Consider the following 25,519-nt stretch of genomic DNA (forward strand, 5'->3'; position numbering starts at 1 on the left):
GGTTTCCTTCGCGTAACGCCGTTCCACTTTTTTTAAATCATGCTGCGTGATAGCTGGGACACCCTGTATAATATAGCTACCTGTGTGAATGTACATGTTATTGACACTTTTCTCATTGTCACTACTGCCGATTAGCGGCCCCCCTGGCAAGCGTTGTATGTGTTCTGAATAAATTTTGAATTGAATTGTCAAGGACCACAGCGCCTAGTACAGCTGGACAGCTAGACTCACTCCATGATGACGGCGTAAACGCCTGAAGGCACGGGCAGCCCGTTTGGAAGACTGACGACGACGACGGCTGCCGCATATGGGACAATTGGACAGCCAACATCTCGCTCCAAGATACGGTCTCCAGGATCCTTGACGTCAATAAACCAAACTTTATGCTTCGTAGTAACGGATGGAAAACAAGTTTATCGTTTTGTACTGACAGATCCCTCACTGGACAAGTAGGCCGCCTATTCCGCGCTCCGCGATGAAAGGCGCGGGACCCCAAACGCCTTAAAAGATGATTTATTGATTAAAGGCGCGAGATGCAAAAGCTATGACACGTGGACAACCAGTTTAGGGCACCTGGTCAGCCAGACTCGCTCCACGATGACGGACTCTGCGTGAAGGATGTCTGCATCGTAAGTTTCAGGCTCCACAATGGAGGCCAGTGGGACCACAAACGCCTGAAAAAAAATTATGAGGCGTTCCACTCTGTGAAGGTGGATCACCAGCGAAGCTGTTTAGCGCACGATACAGAGGTTACAGAATTGTAAACAAAGGTACGAACATATTGTCCTAATTGGTGGTCACCGTGACGATAAGTACGCACACATATTCGCGTATCACCTGTGTTATTAAATCTGTCACGTAAGACAATGAATGGCTCATACGCCCGTAAACGCGGCCTCCCATTTACGACGACTGAAAAGTGAAATTCTACGCTGGAATGATGAGCGGCAACGGAGCCAGCTATGGAATACGACGGCACTCGAGGCATTGCTGATGACAATAGTTTTTTCCACGTGGACTCCATGGCCTATCCATAGACAGCTTCACTGTAAAAATTTCCAGGTGTCCTTAGCTATCGCCTAACAGACGCGAAGGCGAAAGCCGTGTGAAGCCACCTTAATCCTCCGTAATACACCTTAATCTATCTTAATCTACCCTAATCCACCTTAATTCAATCACTAATCGATCATTAATTAACTTTGCTAATCATTAATCATCTCTTACACACCGCTGGATATGCTTCGGTTCGCGTCTGGCCATCCTTGGTCTCGTGACTTTCTGTACCCCATAGGGCGACCTTGAAACAGTGATCTAAGGCTTTCACCTTAAAACTAATTTGTATGTCAAAGGTGGGCACTGCAGAAACTATTCGCATGGACAACCAGTTGCACGCGCCAAGATAATGTTTGCTACGTATGGGATACCTAGCCAGCCATATTCGCTCCACAATGAGTACTGCTCTAAGGAAGCCTGCAGCTTCAGGCTGCACAATGAAACCGGCGGGATCACAACGCCCGAAAAGCTAGTAGCTAGAAGAAAGATACCAGCTACAAAAGCGACGGCACTTGGACTACGAGTTTGACCATGGCAACTGGGCCACCAGAGACACCTTAATGATGACCACCATTGCGCCAAGGTTGCCTGTACAACTAAGGCCTGAAAATCTAGTTTACCGATCACAGATGTGAGCTGTAAAGGTTGCGACGCCTGAACAGTCTCACGCGCCACGATAACGGTCATTGAGTCTTGAACATAACAGCCAAACTCCTACCATGATGACGACCACCACGCCAATGACGCTTGCAGCGCCATTTCCTTGCTCACCGATAAAGATGGTGAGCCCACTAACGCCTGAAAAGTTGGTTTCGCACTCCAAGGTAGCAGCTGCAGGAGCTATTTGGCACATGAATAACGTATTTCTCTAGCAGTATGTGAACCGCTCCATTTGACCCCTCGACAGCTGGTCTAAATGTCCACGTTGACGGTCACAGCAGCTAAGACAGCTGGACAGCCGATTTTTTTTTTTACTCCGCGATGACAGTCGCAATGCGTAGCTAATCTGGTAAGACATTTATTGCTATGTGTGATGGAAATTCAAGTTTATGACATCTGGAGAGCCACTTTTGACTTCCAGGATGACAACCGCAAGGAGTAGAACGTAAATACCGTGGTATAGCGTTTTATGCGAATTCGCCTCTTGACGTTTATAAGGTTGTGGAACAAGCTCCCTGATCTATTTGTTATCACTGATCATGCTCATTTTTGTCGTGCTTTTGTACAATGTGTATTCTAGCAATGAAATACGTGATCAGAGGTAGCTTTGCAATTTCTTGCCCGTAGGTTTGCGTTGACGTTCATATTGTTATATTTTGTATATAATAGACATCATCCCGCACCCGTCTCTGGGAATTGAAGGGTTTAACGTACAATTATGCTACCTGTCATGACATGAGTCTGCCAGATGTCCTCCGGTCAATTTTCCTACTTTCTTGCTCCTAAACAAACTTACTCCTAAATAGTTTCGAGTAGCCGACTTTCCCAGTCATCCATTTCTTTCTTCTCCAGGCTTGCAAGAGCTTGCTATCGTGCAATTTAAAAGTTCTCAGCAGTGTGTGTGGTTAATCTGACAAGGCTCTTAAAAAATTGTAGACTGGACGCACTGTGGGAATCGGCGTAAGACGGTGTTTTCGAGAAACGCTATTCTTATTTAGCGACCATAGCAAAGTAAGACCCCAGGACGATGTTGGAAACGCGTCAGAAAATGTGTGCCAAATGTGTACCTATTTGTCCTTGACCGCAACGCGTCACGTTTACTGCGTTTACGAATCACCAATAAAGCTCATATAGCAATATTAGTCGAAAACTTTGCTGTTTCGCACTGCTGAACATGTTGCGAAGATTTTGCAGGTTTGCCTGCGTTGTCAGCACTGTTACTTGTACGATTGGTCGGAAGGATTTGCGCGCATGCACTTCCCGTTTGAGCACGAAAGTAAAAAAAAAAAAATCTTGGATGCTCTGAGCAACTGTATTCAAAGACGCACGCTAGAAGAGCCAAGGTTGGGGCTAATTGATTGTACATGTTGAATTATTCCAGCGCGCTACTATGAAGCAAGACGCTCGGACACAAATAAATCGCGCCTCTTCAGTCCGCCTTCGTCCTTTCTTTGCGTCCGAGTGTCTTACTTTACAGTAAGGCGCTGCAGTCATTCAATGCCCGCGCTGTTTGTTGGGGACTCTTTAATTTCTATGACAAGCTCGCTGTGACCAGTTATGCCCTATTTCAAGACTACATTATCTGCATGAAACAACGACAAGCAAAGGTTACATGCATTACTTGCCGTTCCGAAGTCGCCGGAAATATTCTTTCAGTGCTTTTGCACCAATCTGAGCCATCCTGAGAATTGCGATATTTCTGGCGGAAAACGGTGTCAGAACAGGAGGGACAACAAATGACCATCACAGGCGATTCACAGATCACATACGAGGTAATTTCTTGTCCCTCGTGTTTTCTCTGGCGCCGTCTGCTGCCATAATGAACCAACTGGTCAAACAATACCTGTTGACCAGTTTCCTCTCCATGTCCCTCGATGTCCCTCGAGGTAACTTCGACGTTCCGGAAATATATCATCCGCATTTGTTTACGGAATCGTGATACTATTGTAGCTGAGTCGGAGTGGTAAACTTGAGGCTTCTTTTGCGATTTTCAACAATTGTTTTAAAAAATTGATGACCTGAATCAAAAATCTACTTGCTGCAGTCCGCAGATGCTAACTTTGTTTAGTTTAAGTCATTTCGCCGTTTCCTCGTATTTAGACTCAGGGTGTCGGAACGAAATGTTTTTCATTCTGGTTTTAGTTTTGTTTCACTGAAAAACGCGCTGTTTTGGTTCTGCTCCGGAAAAAAATTATCCGTAACGGTTCATAACGGTTTTGGTTCGCATGTAAAATGTTCGAAGCAGAGTAACGATAAAACATTGTATTCCTTTTTCTCAATAAGTGAATACTGAGATCATGATCAGTGCCTTGCGTGAAGGCACTGAGCATGATCTGAGAATTCACTGCACTGAGCATGATCTCAGAAGCAGCCCGTCATCGAGGGTACTCGCAGTAATTCGAGACTGCTGTTCCGATAAAACGAACTTAAACGAACACAAACGAAGGATAATACTTCGCTAAGAAAGCGTTGTATCCGTAGAAAACGAAACAATAAGCTCTTAGCGCGCAATCCCTAGGTTTTGCTACGATGCCGATTTGTTAGAGCAGCGAGAGGCAGGCTTATATTAGTGGAGCACTGGACCGGCTATCGCTCGCACTATGCCTGCCTAAGATACGCGTTAATTCTCACGTTGCCTGACGTCGGTTGCAGATTGCAGACTTTCCCCTTGAACCGAAGACCGATGAAAAATATCTCGGTTTCACTCCGGAAGAAAATAAATAACGCCTCGGTTACCTTTTCGTTCCGGTCAGAAATATCGTTTTGTTTCGTTTTTGTTTTCGTTCGACACACTGCTTAGACGCAAGTTTCCTCAGGTTGTGTGGACGTAATCTTTTAGCAAACATTTACGTTAACATGTGATCAATTCAAAGTGTCTGTTCTATAGAAGGTTATAATAATCGTAATTTTATATTTTCCGAAAAATGCTAGGCTGATATCAGACGCTAGTTAGGCTCCTGAATGAGCACATGGAAGATTTTCCTTCGCGCGTGCTAGTGTCCACAGGCCCCTCACAAAAAGATGAGAGATCGCCAATGGGCATTTGCTCGGAATCTATCATGGAGCTTCGCTATCCGTCTTGCGAATTGCACCCATTTTTGTGGTTGGATTTCTGCTCATTCAATTTGCCCTTGCGAAATTCCCGACGATGTGCCACATATAATCATGCTCGCCGACTATCTTTCAGTCCTTATGTGACTTAAAAGCACGAATAATTCACTACCGCATCTGTCGCTACACTTGTTTCATTCCATCTCATGGGGATTAAATTAAGTTTCTGTGAATTCCTGAACACTGTCGACGTGCGCTGTCAGCAATGAGATTGAAGACAGTTTGGCAAAGTAAGCATAGAGAAAGAAACTTTTTTTTTGTTTCTCTATGAAATAAGCGCTTAGTGGGTCCGTAGGTTTCTTTACACCGAACCTTACCCAGCTGGTTTTGACAAGATTTCGAAGACAACCATTTGTCGGTCGCAGAAATAAGCCAACTCCTTCTTGCTGCAGCGAAAAAGGTCGGTCGTGTCTCTCACGACCCTTCCATGTCGATTACCGTAATTAAACCTTTAGATAAGCATGTGTGGGTTCACACCATCGAACCTTTGTGCGTCATGCGAGGATGCATAATCATTGGATCACTTCCTACCATTTCGTCAACGATGTAATCCCGACAAAAAGACCTACTTAGAGCAACCACAATCGCTTATTGAGCTTAGTCTCTCAGCACTTGGTATTTTCAAGTTTTTGGTGCGAGGACCCTCGATCGTGCCGGAAAGGAACTATGTCAGATTGTGCATGGCAGGCTAACATGCTAAATACATTTTCCTCATTTTACCATTTGGCTAGCTTTTTTTTAATTCTCTAGCGGCTTCCCCCCAAAAATAGACATGATCACTTTTCAGTCATATACTACTTATTATTGCTAATATTATTTAAACGTAGCTATCACAGACCACTGAGTTAGCGAGAAGAAGGCATTTCATTACGTTTCCATTGCGAACCTTGGCCAATCTCCCCTCGTGAGTACGTGCCATGCATTCACTGAAGACAACAACAACACCAACAAGATAGGAGCTCCTGCATTGCTATACTCTATACTATACTATATTGCTATACAGTATTGCTATACTATATTGTTATCAATAAATAAGTACCATGAAAGCAAGGAACAAAACTCGCGGACAACTTTTTGTGGCAATGAAGGGATATAGCTACGGAGGCAAGGCGCGCACAAGCAAAAGCGCTTCTGAATATATACCCACATTTTCTGCTGCGTTAGTTTAATTAAGCTGGGGACGAGAGACAGAGAGAGAAAAGTTTAATTACGAGAAATGCAGAGAGGTCAGCCTGAGGTACGTTTCTCTAGCCAGCTACTATGCGTTCGGGGAAGGTGAAGAGGGAAAGAAAGAGGCGCATGATGGGTGACGAGGACGAGAGGAGGAGGATCTAAAAAATAGCAGCTAGCAGTTTGGTCTGCTCAAAGCTTACAGTCCAGGCTCGGAAGAGAAAACAAACACCTTAGTTATAACAACTAAAAACAAGACAAAAAATTGGAGGACGCTTAAGCTCCGCCTTTAAGTGTGGAACGCGATAGCGTTACCGGGCCCCGTTCGGAGCGCATTTTTCTTTATGAGTAGGCTTCACTGCAACACAAAACGTGGGAAAGCCAGCTTACAAAGACCAAGCCTACACCGATCCCCTTAAACTCGGCTTCGCTTTTAAACAGAAATGCATCGCTGGAAAGACGTTTTTCCAGGGGCAATATAAGTCGTGTTGTAATAAAATGTGAAGGCCCTAAGACCTTTTTTATTATTTTATTATTTGTTTACTATTGCCCCGACGCGCGCACGTGTCCAAAACGCATTAGGCAGGCTAAGTCCCAATTTGACCTGCCGAGGATGCGAGCGTCATCTGGATATGATTTTCGCAAGTAAAATACCCGAGCGCGCCGCTGTTGGTATGGTAGACATGCTGGAAAAGGGGGTTTGTGTTTGAGTTTCTCTTAAGAGAATTATGTTTTCTCGTACATTCAAATTACAATCCGACGCCACCAGGTATGTAGGTTGTGTTTAAGTCGTACTTTACCATTTTTCTGACGGATTTCACTGTGAGAAATTCCATTTTTGTTCATTTTTTTTTCACTAACACCTTGCGCCATGCGGAGGGCCTGTGCGGTCGGGGTGGTTCGGGATGATTTTCTCCGCCACGGACGCCGACACCTCCGCCGGCGCCGGATTTTCTGCGACACGGGGCCCTTAAAGATATCGCGTTAAAATACACCACTGAATGTTGACATTGACTTAATTTCCGACGTTTCCCTTCGGCGTCTTTGCAAACGCGAAACCGTCGCACATGGAAGAAGCATCCGAGAAGCCGAAAGTGCTGCCAAACGCTGCCGGAATACTTGGCGCAGTAAGGCATGCGCAGAAGCTCCGGCCCCACTCGTTCCGTTCATTGACACAGAATGTTCTACGCGAGTACAGTACTATATTGCTACTAACGCGTAGTCTTTCCTTTATCATTACTTTTATTGCGATAGCAATTATGCAGATACTCCAAGCGAATTTTTACCGATGGCATTGCCCTCGACGCTGCCGTCAGGCTCCGCATATATTTGTTGCTTAATCCTTTGAGACGCTATGTACGCAATTGTGTACACCAAGATAGCGCATCAACAGCAAACGCATTGATTAAAGTAAGGTTATTAAAATGTGTCCCGTACATATTGAAACGCTTCGGATTCAAATAGTGCTGCAAGTTTGAATTACATAGGCAAATTGTTTGAGTAAAACGAGCATGAAGGCAGATGGTGGATATTTTGCTTGGTGTGAGTATGTAATTGTATGTAGCGGGTTCACTTTTTCATTTTTTTTTTTTTTGACAGTGTGTCGCGCCAGTCAATTTTCGAGTGGCCGGATAGGTGCTTTTCAAGTCTCGTAGACATGAAATAGTTTATGTTCGCATATTTGATGTACGTGTAGCGAGTTTTCGCATGGACTCCACATTCTGTAAACTTGACAAAACTCACTAAAGAAATGAAAACTCTTAATTTATTGTGCAGCTGTAAGCATTTTATGATTCTGCAAGATGTAAGAAATGCGATGAAAGTAAGTTTTCAATCAACACAACAAATTGGCGTCTGAAAGAGTTCAGCATTTATTTTTCTCTTGTTCCGTTTTACATCACGATTCTTGGCTTACCCCTTGTAGTGGGTCGCGGCATCTCACTGATGACCAACCAATCGAACGCGCTGGAAGCGGGCGGGACTAATCTTCGCTGCGGCAGCCTGGCTGTCGCCGGTACAACCTCTCTCGTACTCTTCACCTGCCTGCGTCTTTGGCCACCCAAGTCGGTGGCGTCCTGGATCATCCCGCCATGCGTCCCGACCCGGTCATGGACTTGGTTATGCTGGTCGCCATCATGCTGGGAGCGATCGTGCTGTTCTTGCTTCTCTGGCTGCTGGTACGCAAGTACGGCGCCGCTCCGATCGTGGAGCCGCCCCGGGCCGAAGAGACCCTGGTCGACGGCGCCTCTGCGCACCGGCGCGCCAGCAAGACGTCGTCGCAACAGCGCCTGCCCGTCGACGCGGGCGCGGATAGACCGCGGGGCGCCGTGCCGTCTTCGGCTCCCGAACGAGGCCTACCTGACGCCGCGCGCGGTACGTCCGCTGAAATAGGGCGCGCGGTCCAGCCGGGGCTCAGTTCGGGACCGGATGTGGCGCCGCATCCCGGCGCAGAGTGTTCGGGTACGACGGACTTTCCGACGACTCACGACAAGCGTCTGAAAAAAGATGGCGCTAAGGCGGCGGTCGCCGCTTCGGTCGCCAAGCACGCTAGGGACGCCGCAGCGGGGGCAAAGCGGCGCGAGAGTTCAAGGCCTGAAAGCCGAGACAGCACCGTCGTCCAGAACAAGCCGAAGGCGTCGTCGGGATGGATCCTCGCCGTCGAAGGGTGTAAGGATCTAGAGCTGAAAGCGGGAAAGGAAAGCGCGGAGGACGCAGATGCTGCAGCTACTGGAACAGGTGAGCCATCGTTAATGGCCCTTTCCAGAAATGCGCGCGCACCGTCAGCGGCGGCCGCAGTGCACTATGGGAAGCCTCCGGCCGCGGCCGGCGCTCCGAATTCCCGTATTGCGTTGCGGTAGCCACTGACTGTGCGCGTGCATTTCTGGAAAGGGCCATTGATTTCAACCTAACGAAAAGGTACTTGGTAAGGGTTGGAGTAAAAAGTGCGGGGGGGGGGGGGGGGTCCTTCTGGAGCCTCGAAATTTCGGCCAAGACGGACACCTGAACTATAGTCCCGTGAGTGTGAGGCGTAGGCAAGCAAGCAAGCTAGCAGCCAGGCAAAATCGAGGACTAAACAGTTTATCGGGCGAACTTTGTGTCCAAAATACAACTCGACGCACCGATAACAAGTGCAGTTGGCTGTCGTCGAACTGAATGACTGCGCTTGCGCGTGACCGTTGTTTTGTAGATACGTCATGAGCTCTTCCAGGCATGTTCGCGACGACCACGTAATTTCCAGGACATATGCCCCAAAAGTTGATTACCGCGTTTCGAATTTGATGTGACCGGTGGGTCTTTCTAGAAAAAGAGTGCGGTGGTCGAAATGAACGAGTCGCATAGTATCGGGAGTGTAACTCGTGTGACAGCATAACTGATAGCTGCGACAAAAAAATAATATTGACCGATTCAGCGCACATTTTTATAATTTATGTGAAGCGATGCTCACGTGAGGCGGTCAATGAAATTCAATAAAATTGCAAATTCATTCCTGCCTGGCGCGCGCCCATGTGCTCTCGCGCAAATGTGACACACGCGGCGATGATCTCAAAGAGCTACTCAGGCGTCGGCACGATGGCAGTGTAGGTGGTCTAGGTGTGATTGTGGCCTAATGGTTCTCGGGGGACCAAGGTTCGATCCCACCATCGGGAACAATTTTTTTTTTAATGTGAGCTATTCGGGAATACAACAGCAGCCATGTTCAGGAAGGTCCCGGAGAGTTTGGAAAGAAACCTTCGCTTAAAAGAAAAAAAAAATGAAAGAAAGAATCACACGTGGCAGTAATACGCATACTCTGGATCTGAAAGTGAGCTCTTCTGCGCTGCGTAATTGACAGGCTAATGGCAGCACCAAGCATTATCGAAAGGAAGGCGAACTGCGCATGCTACCCACGGTTTCTGTGAGGCCCTTTTGTCGAGCAGCACGTCTACATTTTCAAATCAAGCAAGACAGAGGCACACAGCAAGACGAAAGTGATTAACAGTAGTCGAGCAAGGATACCTACATCTAAAATAAAAATAAAATGTTCCCTCTAGTGGAATAACCGAGCACAACAGGGCTGCTTAGGTTCGGTGATATGACGAAAACATGCAGGGAAGCGCGAATATTGGTGATTTTTTAGACATATTTTGCGTGTGGTTTCCGAATGTCAGAAGGTCGGCTGTGCGCAATGAAACACAAAACTGGAGCATAAGTACATTAAACTTCATCCCCGGGGGCATATAGGCACGACATGTTAAATTGCATAATGGAGCATGTTACGTCTCTCAGAAAGTCACTTTACCGGCTACGCAGCAATCATTCGCACTCTCCGAAGAGTCCTATGTATGCCAACAAGCTGCGTATTTGTTAGTAATGCTCCATTCTTGCTTTTCATAAGCAATGCTCCATAACGCACAATGTAATGACAAACACTTGCTAACGTTATGAATGAAATGTGAACACCGTTTTATATTGTGATAACGGCTAATCATTCTTCGAAAACTCATCCGAAACATATTCGATATTGATTAGCTTCTGGTACTATTCGATGCGTATTCGATTCGGTCTCAAACAAATTATTTACACACTCCCACGAAAACTACTATTCAGCCATAACATTGGAGATGACTCGAGGCGAATGTAGCAGAAGGCGGAACGGAACGCTTTCTGTCCCGTGCGTCGATCGCATCCCGACGTCTGCGCTGTTCGTCTTGTGAAACTCTCGTGCAATGTCCTTGCTCCCGTAAAAACGTTGGCCAGAAAGCTAGCGAAAGACACATGAGCTGTATGTGAGACAACACCGAAAGTGTTTTCAAACGAGGATTACTCGGAATGCGGGAATTCTGGCATCATATGCTATCAAGGCTACAGCGAAAACAAAATGACGTTTCCAGAAAACGGTGTATATTACGTACTTGCCATATCCTGTTATACGCGACCCATATGGCGGAGCATGCTGCTCCGGCTCTACTGACGCCAGAATCTGACCATCCGTTCCGACGCTTCCTAGTAGAGCTGCCTTGCTGACTGTTCTAGCCCACCATCGGCACCGGCGTCTGGCTACACGTTTTCACCGATGACTTTTAACACAATGCATCTTAACAGCGTCGCTATAAGGGGGCAAAAACTCGGAAGGAACTGATACAGGAAGTGATGACAGTGACGTCTGAACAGCTGCGCGCGCGTGCGTCGCGGGCAACGTACAGCACACTCGTTTATCAAATTACTTCGTATCTCTTTTGCGACTTCGCGAACACTGTGACACTGTGATCGCACAAGCTCAACACACTTCGAGTGTTGTTAGATCGAAGTTCTGTTTTCCAGCACATGCTGTAGCCACAGCCGCGCGCACGCTTCCCGCGTACCAGAGTCGCTCGTTGAAGCCTGGCACGTGCATCAGGTGCCACTTTCTCACATTATCCCCACGTTACAGCCAGCGCTTTGAGTAAAGACTCCCCTGCCTTCACGATAGGCCCACATTTTTCGTCAGACGGATGGTCACAAGCATGCGAGGTCCGCCTTTGATGCTATCAAATTAAAAATAGATTTAAAAAATCGTCGGCCTTTCCCCTGCCGGGAAATGGTAAACGAAGCTTGTCTTGGGTGCACCTTGTGTTTGACGGTTATGTTTCTTGAGTAACTTGACCGTGACCAAGGGAAGGTCAGGTTATCTGCTCGGCGTTGGCGGAGTGCCGCAGCTTCAGTGGCTCGCACCGTAGGATCGGCCCGTCGACGACGCGCACTTTCACGGGTGATCTTCCGTCGGCACTCAGCGAGAGCTGCCTGTTGTTCGGGGGTACGCACAATGCGCGGGCGTCCCATCGGTTTTCCGAGACTGAACTGAACGGAAACGAAGAGGGCGCAGCGCGCGCAAATCCCTTTCCTGCTCTTTCCCTCACCGGCGGAAGCGGAACGGCTCTGATTGGCTGCGCACGTGGCGTGAGCGCGCGCCTACGCAGCTGGCACCGTGCCTAATGACTCAGAGACCGGATTTTAGGCAAATGCCTTTTTTTTTTTTTGTTCCTTGCGCTATTATAGCCCCACTTTGATATATGAGCATGAATTAGAGGTTAAGAAGGGCTTTTATAGTGTTTTTATAGTGCCTATAAATGCCTATTTTGGCGTTTGTGCCTAAATGCCTATAAATGCCTATTTTCAATATCGGCGCCTATATATGAACACTATTTAGCCTCAAGTTTCGCTTTCGAGTGCAGTTGGAGACCGTTATTCATGTTACCGGGCAACATTGACTGTTCGGAACTCTATAGGGTTCAACCTAGTCATCTAGTTCAACCAACTTTCGGAAAAAAATCGCTATCAGCAGTGAAATGGGTCGCGCCGCGGTTGGCGAATGCGAAACCGCGGAGAGCCGTCAGGGGAAAGGAGAGTAAAGAGCAAAAGAAGAAAGAAAGAAAAATGTGATGTGCACGCGGCTTTTTTGTTTGTAATTTACTTTTTAAGGTGTACACTGCCGTCGAGCGTTCCTTCTCAGCATACAAGATCATTCTCAGTGACAAGAGGAACAATTTTGAATCGAGAAATCTGGAGATGGTGGTAGTTTGCTATTGTTTCCACAATCTTCACAGTGATTCTTAGACTACGTTCCGCGTGCTCTCCAAACAGATTTCTTCAAACACGTGCAATTCAAATGGGCGGAAGTGTATTTGGCAGTGTTGGGGCGTTTTGCCTGTACAATTCCGATAATGTCAGTGTATATGAGAAAATTGCCGGAGTTGTACCTAACAGTCCTTATGTAAGAACATGTTAATTTCTTAATAAATTGTAGTCTCTCTTGGATTTATTATTTGTCTGTTTCTGTTGTGTGTTAATTTAATTGCGTCAGCGAGACATAAAGTAGCGCTTGTTTTAATCAGTATTCCCAGCTTTCAAGTATTCTTTTTCATGCTTGTTTCATTTTATGCAACGCTCGAGTACAGTGGCCATTGAACATGAATATGAGCAGTGTGCTTGTTGAAATACGCCCAATGATCGTCATTAGTCCAGCAGTTTTATGGGACAATTGCACAGCTATGTTCAACTGTTGGCGCCTTTGTGCCATCATAAACAATAACATTTCTTCTTTTCCTGTCGTAGATACAGGTCGCGCAGGTCTTCGTTTGAAATTATTTGCATTTATGTAAAAATTTATTGTGCCTATATTTACGACGTTGGAGGCCTGAAACGTTGATTTGCCTGCCTATTTTTGGCGCCTAAAACGCGCTTTTTTAACGCCTAAAGATCCGGCCTCTACTAATGACCCACGCTCCGGCGCCGGCAAGCCACCGCTGGAGGCGGAGTTCTAGCATTACATCGCCAGCGCAAGCTAGCGTATACAAGCTTCGTTTGAAAAACAGCCCACCGTTAAGCTTCCTTTTTCAGTTGGCATCGGCGACTGTGCAGGGAAGCGGCCGTCGTGCGATGAGGAACAGGATACAGGCATCGGGAGGACGTCGGGAGGCCAGGTGGCGGACCAGACGGCGCACGAGGAGCACAGTGGCATGGCGTCGGCGGAGCAGACGACAACCAAGGAACACCGGCGCCACAAGAAGAAGTCCAAGAAGCAGCAGCGTGAGGGCAGTGGCAGAGGCAGCTGCAAACACCGCGAGCCCACCTGAAGTCGGCGCCGACGCCGACACGACGACCACCAGACGGAAGCGCAAGTCGCGGCGCGGAAAGGACTCCAAGTGCGTACTAACAAAACCCTTAGAAATCTCGACCTTACGTGGGTTACGGCCCTTACTAACCTAATCAAGACGTATTGGGAGAAAGGGAATATTTCACGAGAATGGAGACACGCCAGAATCATCATCTCAAGGCCAGGCAAAGGATGAACATTGAAAATCTTTGACCAATCTCTCTTACGTCGTGCCTAGGCAAGCTCATGGAGCACATGGTCTTAAACAGGCTCCCAAGGCGTACGCGGAAGACAACAACCTTCTCCCAAATGAAATTATAGGCTTCAGAGCGCATCTCTCTACACAGGACATCATGGTCCTCATTAGCGAAGAAATCATCCCGCGTAGCAGATGTGTCAGGGCAGCCCAGGCTTTGATCTGAACAAAGCCTTCGACAACGTCACGCATGAGAGTATACTCACCAACCTTTCCCAAGTTAATCCGGGCCCCAGAACATAAAACTACGTCCGATCTTTTTTAATGGAAAGAACGGCCGAGATCTCGGCCTGCGGCCCGAACTCAGATCCCATCAGCATGGGCGACCGCGGAACCCAACAGGGCTAGGTGCTCTAGCCCTTCCTCTTCAACCTGGCCCTGATAAACCTGCCGGCTAAACTAAGAACTGTACATAATCTCAGGTTCACCTTATATGCGGATGACATCACCCTATGGACTACCAAAGGGCGAGAAAGCGACATAGAAGAGACCCTGCAACGAGCAGTCGACTTAATAGTACCCATGTACAAACCTTGGGTCTTAGCTGCTCACAGCCTTAATCCGAGTTACAGGTCAAGCGTGACATCCCAAGAAGCAAAAAAAGCAACACCATCCCGGATCTCAAAATCCTGGTACAAGGAGAACCGGTCAAAAGACCAAGCACTCACGAATCCTAGGCATGTACAAGAAAACAGCAGTGATCAGATAACCATATAAAAATTAAGACACGCCACGACACAAACTATCAGGCTCAAGGAGAATAGCGAACAAGCGAACAGGGGTAAAAGAGCAGAACCTGTGTAAACTAGTCCAAGCCTTTGTAATCAGCAAAATTACATATGCTCTCCCATACCTCGAATTAACGCAGAGGGAAACACAAACGATTGACGGACTAATTAGGCAAGCTTATAAAGCAGCCATCGGGCACCCAATCAACACGCCCACCGAGAAACTATTACATCTAGGAACACACAACACCTTGCACGAGCTTGTCGAGGCCCACCGGAGGACACAAGAGCTCAGACTAACCCGAACGACAGGCGGCAGAGAAACAATTGCAGGTCACTTAAGCTTCGCCTTTAAGAGTGGAACGCGATACCGTTATCGGGACCCGTTCGCATCGCATTTTTCTTTGAGTAGGTTTTACTGCAACACAGAACGTGAGAAAACCAGCTGACAAAGACCAAGCTTACACCGATCCTCTTAAAGTCGGCTTCACTTTTAAACAAATGCATTGCAGGGAAGACGTTTTTCAAGGGGCAATATAAGTCGTCTTATACTAAAATATGAAGGCCCTAGAACCTTTTTTATTGTGTTATTAATTGTTTGCTATCGCCCCGACGTGCGCGCGTGTCCAAAACGCATTAGGAGGCCCAGTCCCAATTTGACCTGCCGAGGATGCGAGCGCCATCTGGATAAGATATTCGCAAGTAGCCAACCCGAGCGCGCCGCTGTTATACTCGCGGACAACTTTCTGTGGCAATGAAAGGAAAGCTACGGGCGCGTGGCTGCTGCACATGTGTTACCGCGCCAAGTAGTCCGGCAGCGTTCGACAGTGCTTTTGGTTGCTCGGAACAGACGCTGAATCGACGCAGGTTCCACGTGTGACGGTTTCGCGTTTGCTCGGACGCGGAAGGGAAAAGCCGCAAAATAAGCAAACTTTTACACTCAGTTGTGTGTTCTGTCTTATTTACCTGTTGCTAATACGGTGTTTGTTTTCTCTTCCCCAGCCTAAACAAACCTGTATTTAAGCGAGGGACTCTTCAGAAGCGCTCTCACTTGTGTGCGCTTTGCCTCCGTAGCTTTCCCTTCATTGCCACAGAAAGTTGGCCGCGAGTATAGTATGGTAGAAATGCTGGCAAAAGAGGTTTGTGTTTGAGTTTCCTCGTAACAGCATTGTTTCTCGTACATTCAAATAACTTTTTCTCGTACATTCAAATAACTGTCCGACGCCACCATGTCTATAGGGTGTGGTTAAGTCGTACTTTACCATTTTTCTGACAGATTTCACTGTGAGAAATTCAATTTTTGTTCGCTAACACCTTGCACCACGCGGAGGGCCTGCGCGGTCGGGGTGGTTCGGGATGATTTTCTCCGCCACGGACGCCGACATCCGCGCCGATACCGACGCCGGATTTTCTGCGACACGGCGCCCTTAACGCTATTGCACTAATACTAAAGGCTACAGGCAAGAACGCTGAACCCTTGGCGGAGGACGTGCAGAAACTGCCCTAGAAGATTAGAAACACCATAAGCATCAAACCTCTACCAAAGAACATACGTCCTTCCTACCACGAGGGCACGAGAATAGCTAGAGCCAAGACGCTAGCACATAAATACGGGGAAGGCAGGATGTGGGGTATGTTGATGCGGCGGAATAACCCGGCAATATCAACGGCTTCGCGATATCGGTCTCCACGGCAAACGGAGAACCAATGTCAATAGCTACAATGAGAGTCAAACACTCCGACGTTGCGGAGGAAGCGGCCATAGCACTAGCTTTAACTAACCCCAAAATTGCAACAGTTGTAAGTAATTCCAAAACAACCATTAATAATTACTCGAGAGGAAGAATCTCAAGCACCTCTAAATCCTCCAACACTACCCTGAAAACAGGGGGGACGCAGAATTGATATGGGTACCGGCTCCCTCTGGCAACCCTGGGAACGAGGCAGTTCACAATACGGCTCAAGAATCTCTCGGCCGAGCCGTGAGCAATGACTCGAGCTCGGAACGCACAGAGGAAGGTCTGATCAGTTACCAGGAAATCACCCAATACTTTAAATTAGCTAGACAAACGCTACCGCCACCTCACAAAAGTCTTACGAAAAGCTCAAGAGTTTAAATGGAGACAACTCCAAACCAATACTCTTCCAAACCCGGTCAGAATGCACCACATCAACCCAGACGGACGAATTCAAACACGATTGCTCAAAATGTGGCCAGAGCGCCACGATGGAACACATATTTTGGAACTGCCCCGCAGACCTACCACCCGAAGAACTCCAGAAGCTTGTATAGGCTCGCAAAAGTGGGAGACCCTGCTCTGATCCGGAAGTACAAGTCCGGGTCACAGCGCGAGCCCAAGATGTCGCCTTCAGCACAGACTGAGGGCCATCTGGTGGGGTTGCAGGACCCATCACTCCCAGTACCGAGAATAAGGTTTTATGACTGACTGGCGTCGCTTACGCGACCATGAGAGCAAACTTTTAGCTTGAGGCCAACTTCGATTTCCCTATTCAGATGCATGTAATATGCAGAAATGCTCTAATTCAACAAAGTCCAATGTTCGAGGAAAACACGTCAGGCGAGAGTGGTCAAAACAAAACGAGACTTCGGGCTGCTGCGGGTCTCTTGTTAACAATAGCAAGAGAGAAATTTCTGTGCTCGGACATCTCGTCGATTCTTCTGGTGTACGCCCTGATCAAGACAAAATATGGGACAAAAGGAGAAACTTCACGCTGAAGTAAGAAGACGACAGATGCGCTTGTTAACAATTCTTAGTTTGTGAACAAGGGTCCCCCTATAGATAGTATTCATGCGACGTCCGCAGCCATATCTCAGCACGCTGCTACCCTAAGATGGCGACTACGATGACGTCAGTGCAACGTATTATCACGCGCCAACTGTTTTGCTTTTTCACGGCGATTGTTTTTCGCCGGTTTATCATTGTTATCGCTCTGACATTCGACGCAAGACGCGCTTTTTGTTGCTGTTTCACCAGTTCATCAGTTATCGCTCTGACATTCGACGCAAGACGCGCTTTTTGTTGCTGTCACGCTCCTTGCTTACGCCCCTTGTCGACCTGCTGGTACCCCAATATGGCGTCCGCGATGACGTCCGTGCAACCTATGTATAGCGGTCCCTAACCGTCAGTTATCGTTCAGCGATTTAAGCGAAAAGTGCATACATACTTTAGTATCATGCATACAACATATAGCACAGCATTCGCTTCAATAAATAGCACGGGGAAAAAACAAGCATCCGAACCCTATCATTGATAAGGCGCTTCTGATAACAATTCCTGTTACGCAAGCTGCCGCGGCGACGACACGCGCGGGGAGTGACGTCACTAGCCCTTCATATATAAAAGAACCAGCCTAGCAACTAATTTCAATGTTGCAGCACCGCTATGGGTAGGCAACGCATAGTTAGGACTCCCGAGGAGAAGCGTGAATGCGAGGAGCGGCAAAGGGAAAAGAAACGGCAATACGACCAGCGGCAGCGTGCTGACAAAATTACCATTACCACCATTACTCAAGCAATAAAACATTGGATACCCCCCTCAGCAGTTGTAGTGGTGGTTTTCAACAGCAGGACCGGTACGGCGAGTCAATTTATTTTTCTTTCAAGCCTAGGCGAGTGCTCGTTTTACTTGGACCATCTAATTCGACAAGAGCGATTTCAACAGAATTTTTGTTTGTTCAAGAAAGGTGTACCATAATTACTTCAATACATGCCGGACAAGAATATAGATCGACCTTGTGGGGTCTCCAGAGGTACTCTTGGGACAAAGGAACGACAACACAGTAGTGCAAATAATCAAAACGTCATTATTGCACCTTTCATACACTGGCACGCTAGCCGAATTACTGCCCATAGAACATTCAGATGTGCGCGCGACAAGTCGAGGAAGACCGACTCGCCGCGACCGGGTAGCGAGCGAATATGCTCGCCCGCATGCTAGACACCGTCGCCTAGCACGCGAACGGTGGCGCGTTCGAACGATCCGTGTTCGTACATTCGGGTGTCATGCTCCTAAGCCTTCTCGGGACGGTCCCGCGAAGTGGGTCGGTGGCCGCCGACCCCACGTCGAAGAGCACGACCCTGCTCCATCGTGCGCCCGAGTAACCCCGCCATTAGGTGGCGTTAGCAGCGCAACACCCGCGCCATCTCTCGTAACATCTACGCCGACCGCCGCCGGCGCTTAGCTACGCGGGGAAGCCGGATTACAGGAGACACGAGAGCCATGCGGGGAAAACATCAGGGGACGCGTGAGAGTCGCGCACCCCCCGCCCCCCCAACCTCTATATATTGAACTCGCCTAGAAATAAACATAATTCGATTATAGGTCGACCGATATCTTTTGAGCAGAACGAAACGCTCTTGAACATAACACATCTTTATTTACCGTAAGCTCGGCTACTAAATCTGGCTGGCCGTTGTCACAAGCTGCGTCCTCGTCGGAACGGCCAGAGAAGTTGTGCCTCGTGGGGTGCTTAGCAGGCGTGCTCGGCCCCCTATTAACGACGTCGTCGTCGATGCCGTCGAGTGCGTCGGCTATGCAGCATTTCTTAAAGCCACTCAGGATAACCTCCAGACTGGCTTTACGACGTGCTAAATAAAAAAAAAAACTTCGTTAGCTCGGTGCTATTTGTAGCTTGTTCACGAACATAGATCGACATTCTGCTGGTCACGAATATGGGTCGATAGCTGATTTCGTGTAGCATTTTCGAAAAAAAAGGGGGGGTCACCCTACATTCGAATGAATAAGAGCGGTTATAATGTAGAAAATTTCACCGTTTTAGATGTCTCAATAGTTGTACATAATTTACAGAGTTGTAAACTTTATCCTTGAGGTTCTTTTTAAATTTCACTTGTTGACAGTATTTGCAGAAGACTGGTGGCTTAAACAAAGCTTTCTGCATTCTTTCTTTCTTTCAAGTGCACAAAACCTCATCAAACTTGGTGCACCATGGATACCGAGTAAATCAATATCTCCGTTTCCGTGTATTCAGGTGGCAGCTCTCCAGCCAGAGCTCCCCTGAAACGGAGAGTAAATAGCTAGAGTAACTTAGTTTGCACTACTAAAGCATACATTGCAATAAAAAGGGGGGACTCTTTCATCTCACTGGAAAAGGATTATTACTCGAGAAAATGAAGCCCAGATTTCCCTTGCCGTGATTGCTTCGCGCCGAATCATCCGCGCTACCGCGCGAAGGATTCAATCTCCCACCAAGGTGGGACATTGTGACGGCATAGTTTCAAAGTACTTTCTCGTATTTGGAGAGTGTTAAATCTGAAAAAGCTTTCAAAACCTTCTAGGTTGAGATCGTGGTTGTTTTAGAATAGGATTCGCTTGTTTACCGATAAACGAATAACCTAAAGCCAAGTAGACGCGCAATTAAACTAAATCCTCGCGTTTTACGTCGCAAAACCATGAATCTCATTAGGAGGCACGCCGTATTGAGAAACTCCGGGTTAATTTAACAATTGCGGTTCTTTAATGTGCACCCAATGGACGGCCTACAAGAGCGTTTTTTTTTTATTCCGACCCCCATCGCAATTGCGGCCGCCGCGACGGGTATCGAACCCGCGACGTCATGCTCCGAAACTAAACGCAAAAGCCACTCAGGCTAACACAGCGGGTGGATTCAAAATTAATGACATCACGTGACTATAGTTGACGAAGTTCAGGGCGGCATTGCTATCAGTCTTATTTTAGCGTCTTGTCAGGCACATAGAGCATTCTGTCACGGTGTAATTGATTCTTTTGTTACTGCGGAAGCTTAATCGACACTTAAGAAAATAGGCAAAGTCTATCTGAAAGGAATTTCTCCTGGCAATCACCTCCTATTGGCTCTCGGAAGGTTAGGTTAGGTTAGGGCACACCTGCAGGCAGTTTTTCCCGGCACTTTGTCACGGGAATTCCGAGCACCAATAGGAGGTGAGTGCCGAGAAAAATTCGTTTCAGAAATTCTCCCTGATGCCAGGAAGAATAGACTCTGGCAAAAAAAAATAATAAGTTGAGCTTTGTTAGTAAATTTTTCTACAACACCAGAAAAAACACTCTCACCCTTAGAGGAGGCTTGAGAAGAGGCGTAAAAAAGTCGCAGTTTCGCCCGAAAGGCGAAGCATCGATTGCAAATTAGTAGAAAGCTATTCCAAGCAAGGATAATAGTTTAATGGGCCGTATAAAGTTGTAAACATTCGCTTACTAACCAAATAGACAAGCACGGTGTCACGCGCGCACAGGTAAACAAGAACACATCTCGCTCGCCGACCGCGGAAGATCGCTGTGAAAACGCTGGAGTGAGAAAGCGCGCCAGCAGCAGCGGGCAAATTGACCTTCGCGCTGTCTCTCGTCTCGCTTCAACGCGAACTAAACGCCGAAAGCACAGCGCCTACGAAGCTGCCGGCACACGCAGATCCCTTTGACGATGAGGCCCGTGCGGGCGCGCACTTTGCCCACATAGCAGATCGCTTTCAAGATACGGCGCCCGCACTGTGAGCAGCAGCCGGCGGAGCAGAACGCACCCGTTCCCCTTCCCTCCCTCTCCGTCGCCTCGCCCCCGTGCCGCGCGCGCGAAAGACCGCGCGCTTCTAAAGTCCCTATATAAGAAAATTACCGCCATCTACTCTTTCCTCCGCCGCCTCCTCTCCTAAAGCGCTGCTTTTTTCTTTACTTTTTGCTTGCGAAAGCCAAGTCGACGGTGGCGCACCTAGAAAGTCCACGTTGAAGCTTTCAGGCCGGGCGCAGCCGCCGGCAACTGCGGCTGCGCAGAGGGCTTTCAACATGGCTCTGAGGCAGAAAAAAAGAAAATATAAAGAAATGACAAGCACGCGCTATCATCGTCCAATCGGAGATACAGGAGAGAGAGAAGCGGCGTTTATCAAAAAATGGCGGTACTTTTCTTATATAGGGATTTTACGCGCTTCCGGCCTGCCTTCTTCCCTCGCGTGCGCTACTTTGAGCCGCGATTGATGGCTCACCCTCGTACAGTGGAGTGCAAATTTAGAGACCACGGGAGCAGCGACTGAACTAAGATTTTAGACTGATCTTGTTGCGGTGTGGCACATTTTATTATCTTGTAACGCAGCAATTTAAAACAATGTTATTAAAAATTACTCCGGACTCATCTTTCAATATCACTTTATGTATCTTCTAAGCATTGCTAACGAGGCTACACACTTCGCCGCCGCGAAGTGAGTTCGCCGAACACACTCGTCGGCGAGTGCACTCTGCAGTGAGTGTCACTAAGCGTTCCCGTGTGGCAGCCTGCGAATGACACTTGCCGCGAAGTGCACTCGCTCAAAGTGCACTTTACTTTGCCCGTGTGGCACGGGTATTAGACTGAACTGCATCGCTGCGCCTTCTTACGGCTGCGCGCTTAAGTTCGAGAGCACGTACTGCGCACGCGCATCCTTTTTTACCTGCCAGCCTGCTCGTTTGGTCGCTTCAACCGTGCACGCACCGGAACGTGGGCGAGATCGCAAGGTGCAACTTCTGCAGTCGCCGTGGAATAGCCCGAGTAATGATAGTCATATTGTACGTGGCGAAAACACTTAATTTGTACTGGGAGCGCGCCACCCTCTGCGCCTTGCTTCTAGACGTTCCGCGGCGCGGAACAAATGCTTTGCGGCACTTTTTCTGAAATATAATCATGTGATAAGGTCAGGAAGCAGCGATGTCTTTTGCGCTCTACGATTCCACGGCGACTGCAGAAGTGGCACCTTGCTCTGTCTCCCGCGTTCCGGTGCGCGCGCGGTTGAAGCGACCGAACAAGCAGTGTGGCAGATAAAAAAGGACGCGCGTGCGCAGTACGTGCTCTCGAACTTAGGCGCGCAGTCGTCAGAACGCGCAGCGATGAGTAGTTCGGTCGCTGCTCCCGTGGTCTCTAAAATTTTGCACTCCACCTGTACGAGGGTGAGCCATCAATCGCGGCTCAATGTAGCACACGCGAGGGAGGAAGGCAGGCCGGAAGCGCGCGGTCTTTCGCGCGCAGAAAATCTAGGGACTTTACGCTTGCAGTCACGGAAGGACGCGCATGATGGCGCATGCGCGTAAGCGTCGGTCTCGACACCAGGGGTGCGCCGCTACAAGGAAAGGACGCGCTCGCGCCCCCCGCAATATTTTGTGGCCGAGTGTAGTTTCGGCGTATTCACTGGCGTCAGCACGCTGCAGTTGAACAAAACATGCGGACGATCTTCGTGAAAAGCGCGACGCGGCCGTCGGTAAAGCGTAAACTGTAATGTCGTGTATCAAAATTCTCCACTTGAGATGATGTAACAGATGCACTACACAGAACTGAGATATCTTTTCAGGTGCACGTTTGCGCATTATCATCATTTATCTTACCCTTAAGGGCCCGTTACAGGGCACTGCATAATGAGGGGACAAAATAGGCATGTCATAAAACGAATCCAATAACCTACAGAACAACAGCCATTTTCCAGGCAAGTATGTTACGGAACTGTTAGAATTTCTGCGTGCAACTTAAGTATTACAATTATTTTTGACACGTACATTGAATAATGAAACTGATATTGTATCGATTAATGATTAGAATTTTCGTAAGGCATTAGCTAATATTGCATAATATCAAGCATTTATGGGTATACGCACGCACTGCAGGCCTTTTACCTCGGCGGCCGATGGCTTCGTAAACAGCGGGTTGTCATCGCCAGATGAAGAGCGCTCGAAACCGGCCACACTCGTTCCGAAGTCGCAGGTGAGTACCCGTCGTTCCTCGACCAAGTCCAAGACCTCGCGCAAGTCCGGCAAGAGCGAGGACGCCAAGTCGGACGCCGCGGCGTCCCCACCGGCGGGCTGGACCATCGGTCAGGCTCCCGCTGACGACGTCGTCGTCGCACCAGCCCCGGCGAGCGCCGAAACCGCCGACGCGCACATCGCCGACGACGACTTCTGCCTGCCAGAACTGTCGGACCTGGGCGGCAAGGAGTTGGAACCGCCGACGCCCATGCACCCAAACCTGGACATCTACTCCCGGGAGCATTCGACGATGGCATTCGTCCAGCCGCCTGTGGGGGCCGCGCTGCCGCCCTTCGTCGAGGGCCTCTCGGGGGAGCGCACGCCTAACGTGGCCTCCACCCTGAGTGACGCGCCGGCGCTGAGCGGTGTCCGCGAGGCGCCCACTCCGATGAAACCGAACCTGGACGTCTTCTCCCGCGAGCGGTCGCCGTATGTGCCTGCCTCCCCGCGCAAGCCTCCCACTCCACCGCTGTAGCAGTCACAAAACAAGCGGGGACTCGTTCGTCACGCGACGCGAAAATGAAAAGGGCCGCGAAGACGCGATGCAGCGTATCTGCTGTGGGAAGCAAGCGCGAATGCGCATGCGCAGATGCTTCGGACTATCGTCACGCCCATGACTGACTTACGTACCCGGCGTGTACTGCGAAAAAATAATGGCGGCCCTTTCTTTTTTTTTTTTCTGTTGCGATAAGCACGGTAAGAAACGAAGTGAATTACCGGTTCCTGTCGTCGTATCAGATTATGCGTTCGAATTTGAACGCGTGATTGAATCGCTTGCTTTCTTTTCGAGACATAACTTTTTTTTCTCTCTCTCTCTTTCCCTTTGCTGTTGTCCGATTTTGCACGAGCATGTTTACCGGCGTCTCCTCATTGGAAATTTCATATATGTACACATGTTCATCACTTTTATATTGCTTGCTTGTCAGGTACGTACAGTACGTGTTATTTAAACCTCTTCTGATGTTATTTTAGGTCGCAGCAAAACGTAAATGCGCACTGAATAAAGGTAAACGTTCTCGTGCGCGTGGCTCTCGTGTGTTGCGACTTGTCCAACGCTGCATCAGCAAAACCTATGACGACACAGGGTGGCGGAATTCATCGCCCCACTTTCGTTTTTGCAGCTTTTCCTACATCAGCCCTCCGCTCGTGGCAGGACTTGCACACGTGCACTTATGAACGTGTAATCTGCTACTTCAGCTGCAAACGTTTTTCGTTCGGAATTCTTCAAAACCATTTCAAAATAAGCTGTTGTCATCATCATCATCATCATCACCTATTTCACCTTTAACGGCTCGACTGGGTTATCTCATAAAAGTGGAGGAGTAAAAGAAAAAAGTGAACATTTCTTTTTGCACTAGAACGAGTAGTTAGATATGTTGAGCAATAAGCAAAGAAAGTACCAACACAACAGAGTTTCGACAATCGTTTTCCCATGTAGACTGAATGGTAGCGCAAGAAAAAAATATGTAAACTTGCTGAACGAAAATTGGACATATATTGCACCAAAAAGTATATAGTTATCAGGTAGGTAGGTAAAAACTGTATTTCTGTCCGGCAAACTAATAGGGTGGGCTTCACCCTGCCTAGGCGTCTGCCACGAGCCCTTGGGCTCTGGCGGCGTCGTCGGCCCGCTGGACTGCCCGCAGTTGATCTTTTGGGGCTGAGCTGAGCAGCACAGCACACCAACGCGCGCGGAGGCTTTCGCTAGAGGCTTGCCACTCGTCAGCCCTTGGCATTCCCGCAACATATGCTAAAGAGTTGCTCTTGAGCCGCATTATTTGCGTTCGTTTGTCTTGTATATATCTGAATATAGTATATTCCACATTACTGGAATGTCCTCGTTTGTAACTGCCGGCACTGCACAAACTGCGATTTATTTAGTTTTTCATGAGGTGGTGGATCAGTTCCCGAATTTTTTTAGCATCACGCTCAAAGTCAGTTGATTCTGGTAGACTGTTCCTAGACTATACGTGACACGGGCCCAACGTTCCACTGTTTTGTGGGTGGTGTACGTGGACTTTGTTTTGCCCATCGGCATTCATAACCACTAATTTTGCCTGTCATCAAAGCGTTAATGACCTTCGTGAAAATTCTTCTTCTTGCTGTGCCTAATCCACCTTCGTACGTATATACGTGGGGGTGAGATGTACCATGCTTCGTAGTT

General features: G+C 48.2%; 1 protein-coding gene across 1 annotated transcript; it reads right to left on the minus strand.

The window, feature by feature from the left end:
* Positions 1–542: 542 nt before the first annotated feature.
* LOC125941350 (uncharacterized) lies at positions 543–24,031 on the minus strand. Its single transcript, XM_049658403.1, has 2 exons — positions 23,227–24,031; positions 543–674 (listed from the first exon to the last, which is right to left on the minus strand). Exons 1-2 carry the CDS (start codon positions 23,419–23,421, stop codon positions 543–545), a joined length of 327 nt encoding a protein of 108 aa, XP_049514360.1. The 5' UTR covers positions 23,422–24,031.
* Positions 24,032–25,519: the final 1,488 nt, after the last annotated feature.

The sequence above is a fragment of the Dermacentor silvarum genome, chromosome 11 (assembly GCF_013339745.2).
Source record: "Dermacentor silvarum isolate Dsil-2018 chromosome 11, BIME_Dsil_1.4, whole genome shotgun sequence".
NCBI lineage: Eukaryota > Metazoa > Arthropoda > Arachnida > Ixodida > Ixodidae > Dermacentor > Dermacentor silvarum.